Raw genomic sequence first — 6391 nt, 5'->3', positions numbered from 1 at the left:
TGAAGCGTAAGCTAAGCTTTATCCGCTGGAGACTTAGAATTCTCAGAATTATTCTATCTCAGAATAAATCGATCTTAGACCAATGATTAACTTTCGTATTTTAGATGTTTGCTTTAAACTATGATTTCAGTCTTGCGATTCATGAGCCTAAATCGAGTTGACAGTAGACATTTCAAGTCGGAAATGAACCAGTTTCACCGCGTGGTTGAACCGGGGTTACCAGTATTACAATGACGAAACCGTTTTCACCCCTTAAAATTCACGAGCCGGTTGCTCGACACAAACGGTTAAAATTTGATTTTCTTCGTTTAAAAATAATCTTTTGAAAAATGAACCAGTTCGACTCCAGAGTCAAATTTAATTCATAAGATATGATAGGTTAAAACATATACCGGTATCTATATATATATTTATATATATATAACATCAATACTTTTTTTTCATACAAATAAATTAATTTTTCCAAGCAAATATTTACATAATTTCACAATATTTACACTCAGACAAGGCCCAGGGACAGTCGTATAGACTGGGTATAGAATTCAATCAACCCGGTTTTCATATAATGCTCTGAGCTGTTGGCAAGGAACCTTCAAACGGAAGTTTTGAATTCTTTACCACGTCTACAAAAACTGGAGCCCTGGATTAGAAAATTGATACCTTTTTTGAATATGACAGAGCGTTCAGACGAATACGGTCAGTCAGGTTTGGCTCAGCACGTTGCTCAGTTACGAAAACGCTTTATAGAAAATCATCTTCAAGATTCAAAGGGTTTCAGCTTCAATAAGAAATAAGCTTAGAATTATCTTGAAACCCTTTTCCTAGTTACTTACTCTACGCAATATGCGCAGGGCAATGTCCTCCGGACTGAGCTCAGTGCTGGGCACTGACCTCTTCACTGAACATAGTGAGCACTGTGCTCTGACTCGGCAATAATTTGCTTCGAGCACGAAATACATTTACAGGCTTTGGCATTGATGAATATCGAGTTCACAGCAACTGCTACTAAACAAATCTTACAATGCAAAAACAATTTGTACCCTTAATTAATGAATGAATTTAATATATCACAATTTAAAATAATTTACACATTATATTTTTATGTATATCATACTGCTGAATCATCTACATCAATTTCAAGCCAATACAAGACAAACAATTTCACTGACGCGAGAATGTGTCTCTCGGTCTGGAAGTAAAATCTCTATCGGGCTATAGAGCTACGAATATAAAAATCTGGCAGTTACTTAGTGGACTACACGCGTCAATCCATCGCACGAAACTAATCGATTATCACAATCGTTGCTACGTTGACCGCAAATCACAACGGTCGCTATAGTTACTCAACACAGGAACAAGTCGACAGATGCCAGAGATTATGTCCGTTCGGTTCGTTATGACGGTATTACGAATGACGATCTGTTCATCGCAGATTTCAGTGCGTCAAAAGAAACCCTGATCAACTGTTTCAGCTCCGGGCCACAAGGGGGCGACAGAGTTACACCCTGTGCACAAAGCCTCCAATGAGAACACTGACACTAAAGTAGGAGGTAATGCAAGCTACCTTCCTGCGAATTTCGAAAAAAATAACGACCGCAAACAGAAAACCAAGGTCTCTTTTACGCTTCGTTTCGTTTCAGTCCATTTACAGATTGAAACTACATTCAAATTCGACATTAACCCTTTCAGTGCATCTACACCGCAGTGCGGTGTATGAATCGGTGATGGATTTTGCTAGTACACCATATTGCGGTGTATTGGTGTAATTAGTAATTAGTTTTTATCTCTATTGAAAGATGGCAGCACCTGTCAAACATAATGAAATACTAGTAACTAACGATACACCGCGCCACGGTGTAGACGCACTATAGTGGTATTCCCATTATTCAACACGCTAGGGTGGAATTTTTCAGATATTTCAAATTATCTCCAGCACTATAGGGTATTGATTAGCCAGCACTGAAAGGGTTAACACTGTTTTTGCTAAACGCTATAATTCCTGCTGTTTCTGAACCTATCACTCTGTTGCGTACGCTTCCGCCTGCCCGACGCGGCAACATGTCCGAATCTACACTAATCCCATCGCGGCGCGGTAACCAGTCCGAGTATTATCATAATCGTTATTACATTACGCTCCGATTAAAGAAAGAATTTTAAAAACACTTTTTTTCCATTTACTTCTTTTTACCGCCGTTTCGTTTGATGCTCCCCGAATCGTTTAAACGTTGGGTCGAACCGCTCAGATTCGGGTTGCTACGGCGTAGCGTTGACCCCGACGACGATTGTTGCGAGGCTTTTGAGCGGCGACGTTTTTTATCCATGATCAGTTTGTCGTGACGTACGAAAATTCCGTGACGCGATCGACATTTGAAATAACGAACTCCCTTCACAGAACCATCGTTTTTACCTGGAATTATTCAGAAAATATGTAATAACATTTTTTATTTTTGAAAAATTACCTCCAAGTCTGCTAAATTTTTTCGTAAACAGTGATTCATATTTGAATTATTTATAATAATTATTCAACAATTCAGTAAACCTAAGGTAGTGATTCTATAAACTTAAATCCTGCGTTTTCACAAAAAGGATTAACTCAATTATTTACTGTTAATTTGATCATCGAATCGGTTTATCTTAATTGATTCAGGAGTTACAGGTTTAAATTTGAAACTGGTTTAGAGCTAACTCAATTGTTGACCTGAACTGCTAGTTTATTGAGCATTTTGATTTTCACCAATGAGCTCACTCAAAACTGAAGATTTAACAAATAGGGTCTGCAAAATAGGTCAAAAGACTAGGAAAAAAATTTTACCTTCACGTTGATCGAGTTCTAACCCAACCCACTGACCGGCCGCGAATTCTGTCATTCCGAGAAACTTAACGACTCCAGTTTTCATCGGTCCTCCGTCGGAGGAAGTAACAAGTACACTCTCTCCGACCTGTATCCACGACGGTATCGGAGTATTGTGCAGACGGTCAAGGTCAGCACGGCTACCGAATGAACACATGCTCATCGAATCATCTCCATCTGCAGTGAAAAAATACATGTGAAACGTATGAATATGAGAGTTTGGATTCTATTTGTGAGGATCCACCAGGTGAGCTAGTGTGCAGTAGGACATCAACTACTGGGGTATGAGAGGATTCCACTTGTGGCAAGTGAGGATCCACCAGGTGAGCTAGCGTGCAGTAGGACATCAACTACTGGGGTATGAGAGGATTCCACTTGTGGCAAGTGAGGATCCACCAGGTGAGCTAGCGTGCAGTAGGATATCAACTACTGGGGTATGAGAGGATTCCACTTGTGGCAAGTGAGGATCCACCAGGTATGCTAGTGAGACGTGGACATCAACTATAGTGGCTTTAGAAGATTCTACTTGTGGCGAGTGAGGATCCACCAGGTGTCTCTAGTGTGCAATAGGACATCAACTACTGTGATATTTGAGGATTCCAGCTGTAGCAAGTGATGATCCACCAGGTGTCTCTAGTGTGCAGTAGGACATCAACTACTGTGATATTTGAGGATTCCAGCTGTAGCAAGTGATGATCCACCAGGTGTCTCTAGTGTGCAATAGGACATCAACTACTGTGATATTTGAGGATTCCAGCTGTAGCAAGTGATGATCCACCAGGTGTCTCTAGTGTGCAGTAGGACATCAACTACTGTGATATTTGAGGATTCCAGCTGTAGCAAGTGATGATCCACCAGGTGTCTCTAGTGTGCAATAGGACATCAACTACTGTGATATTTGAGGATTCCAGCTGTAGCAAGTGATGATCCACCAGGTGTCTCTAGTGTGCAATAGGACATCAACTACTGTGATATTTGAGGATTCCAGCTGTAGCAAGTGATGATCCACCAGGTGTCTCTAGTGAGCAATAGGACATCAACTACTGTGATATTTGAGGATTCCAGCTGTAGCAAGTGATGATCCACCAGGTGTCTCTAGTGTGCAGTAGGACATCAACTACTGTGATATTTGAGGATTCCAGCTGTAGCAAGTGATGATCCACCAGGTGTCTCTAGTGTGCAATAGGACATCAACTACTGTGATATTTGAGGATTCCAGCTGTAGCAAGTGATGATCCACCAGGTGTCTCTAGTGTGCAGTAGGACATCAACTACTGTGATATTTGAGGATTCCAGCTGTAGCAAGTGATGATCCACCAGGTGTCTCTAGTGTGCAATAGGACATCAACTACTGTGATAATAGATGATTCCACTTGTGGCAAGTGAGGATCTGAGTTTGGTTTACTCACCTGATATGTAACCTTCGTGCGTTTCCGATTTCCGTTCGGAATCCAAACTATCCAATGAATGCTGACTAGAATTATTCATATCCCCATCAATCGCTCCTTCTAACTCCGCCTTCTTCTGTTTGACTGACAGACTATCCCCGGATCGGGACGCCGTCAGCGGCGACGATCGCTGCCCGGATTTCTGCGTCGCCGACGCGGCCAACTTCGTCAGTTTATTCTCCGGCATGCTTTGACGTTTCTCCCACACTTCCTGTTTGCGAGCGTTCGCCAAACGCGGGTCGAGATTCAACGACTTGCGAACTTCGGCGCGCGTCTTACCGTCTTTCTTGGCGCGACGCACGACCGCGTCAGTCGTCGAGTGCCTCCGCGACGCATCGATGACGACATTATGAGTCGCCGGCTGCTGGGCGACCACAACAGACGCCGCCACCAATTTCGATTCGTTCACGACGACTGAATCGATCGATTCCGTCGATTCCGGAAGCTCGTTGCCTTCGACGATAGTGTCGTCTGTCTTAGGCGGTGCCGCTGTTTGTGGTTCATCCGGAGCCAACCTCTCCAATTCGTCCATCGCGCTTTCGCTGTAAACATCAACCATTTCGTCGTTTCCATTCGCATCTTTCACAATCGTCTGTCTGATCGGAGCATTCTGTCTCACCATTCCAGCTTCTCCGACATTCTGTCTCCCCACGCCTGTTTCTCCGGTAACTTGACCTCCGGTCGCCGTTTCTAACTTCTTCTCTTCGGCACCGACGCTGTTGCAACTGAAATCGATCTCTTGCAGATCTTTAATCGTCGGACTAATAACGTCGTTCGGCGACACCGTTTCGCGCGGCGAATCGAGCTCGAGGTTGATCAGATTCGCGACGGGCGTTTTCTCCGAGGAATTTGCGTTGTCGTTGACGACGTCGCCGCGCCGCTGCTGCTCCGTCTGTTGTTGTTCGGGAATGTTCGGCGATTTCTCGCCGGCACCGCTGCCAGACGTCGCCTCTAGTTCGGGCGTTTCTTCAACGCTCATACTTCGTATACTGCCCGAATCCTCCGAGCTCAAGGTCAACGTGGAGACGGCTTGCGAACCGTAGCCGCTCGAGGTCATGCTCGGCGTGAAACTTTTCGCGGCTTGTATATCGTTCAGGCTTTCCGTCGTCGAGGAATGTGTCATGCTATCGGCGCGCGAGTCGCTAGTCAGTTTTGACGATTGTGGCGCCCCCGTCTGGTGAACGGAGGCATCTTCCCTGTCCCCCGACGGCGGCTCTTCCGGGCGATAGGTTTCAAATTCTTGGAATTCGTCGTCGGAGCTGAGCGCGTTCAGTTGACTGGTGTGTTTCTTCGGCAGATGTTTCGGGGAATCGAATTCGTCTGCCGACTGTGAAATAGAAAACATATGATAATCAAAATTTTCCTAAGAATGATGAGTGTGATTGAAGGATGAGGGGTCGGGGGAGGGGCGGAAATGATAAAGTAGGGAAGGAAGAGTTCGCGAGGAGAGTAGAGAAGGTGGAAAAGAGATGCAGGAGACAGAAAGAGACGAGAGATTGAGAGTGGAGATAAAGCAATGAAACAGTAACATGTGAAGACAAATAGTTCTTTTACTTTCAAGGTTAACTAGATTCATCTAAGAGAACAGGCTTTCGCTACTAATGTATAGTAGCTTCATTAGGTAAATAAGCTAAATGATGAAGCTACTCTGAAGCTACTAGCGAAAGCTCATAATGTAGTTAACCTTAAAACTATATGTCTTTGCTTTTCACTGATTCGACACCAGGGCTCAGGTTGGTCATAAATCTTAAGACTGGTCTCAAGTTGTAAGATTTGCATTAATTCAGATGGTCTTAGACTGGTCTTTAATCATAGCTTCATATAGCTATGGCTGAGCAACTGGCTCAGGTTCACACAGCTCCTCTACAAATATGTCGTTAAGCACGGAACTAAGGGAGGGAGGGAGGGAGGGAGTAGAGGGAGGGAGGGAGGGAGTAGAGGGAGGGAGTAGAGGGAGAGTAGGGAGAAAGGGAGAGAGGGAGGGGAGGGAGAGAGAGGGAGAGTAGGGAGAAAGGGAGAGGGGAGGGAGGGAGGGAGAGTAGGGAGAAAGGGAGAGAGAGAGAGAGAGAGTAGAGGGAGGGACTGATGCAGT

At 44.4% G+C, this 6391-nt stretch overlaps 1 protein-coding gene across 4 annotated transcripts in view; it reads right to left on the bottom strand.

Moving 5' to 3' along the window:
* Positions 1 to 954: 954 nt before the first annotated feature.
* Positions 955 to 6391, bottom strand: part of LOC141909515 (kinesin-like protein KIF13A) — a 111672-nt gene continuing 106235 nt past the window's right edge. For all 4 annotated transcript variants that reach the window (XM_074799941.1, XM_074799943.1, XM_074799942.1 and 1 more), the window contains 3 exons: positions 4261 to 5626; positions 2813 to 3028; positions 955 to 2407 (listed from right to left, as the gene is read on the bottom strand). In XM_074799941.1, coding sequence (XP_074656042.1) covers positions 2175 to 2407; positions 2813 to 3028; positions 4261 to 5626 — 1815 coding nt within the window. In that variant the 3' untranslated portion in view covers positions 955 to 2174. The remainder of the gene's footprint in view (positions 2408 to 2812; positions 3029 to 4260; positions 5627 to 6391) is intronic.

This window comes from Tubulanus polymorphus, chromosome 8 (genome assembly GCF_964204645.1).
Source record: "Tubulanus polymorphus chromosome 8, tnTubPoly1.2, whole genome shotgun sequence".
In the NCBI taxonomy this organism is placed as follows: Eukaryota; Metazoa; Nemertea; class Palaeonemertea; order Tubulaniformes; family Tubulanidae; genus Tubulanus; species Tubulanus polymorphus.
This window is presented reverse-complemented; position numbering and strand designations above follow the sequence as displayed.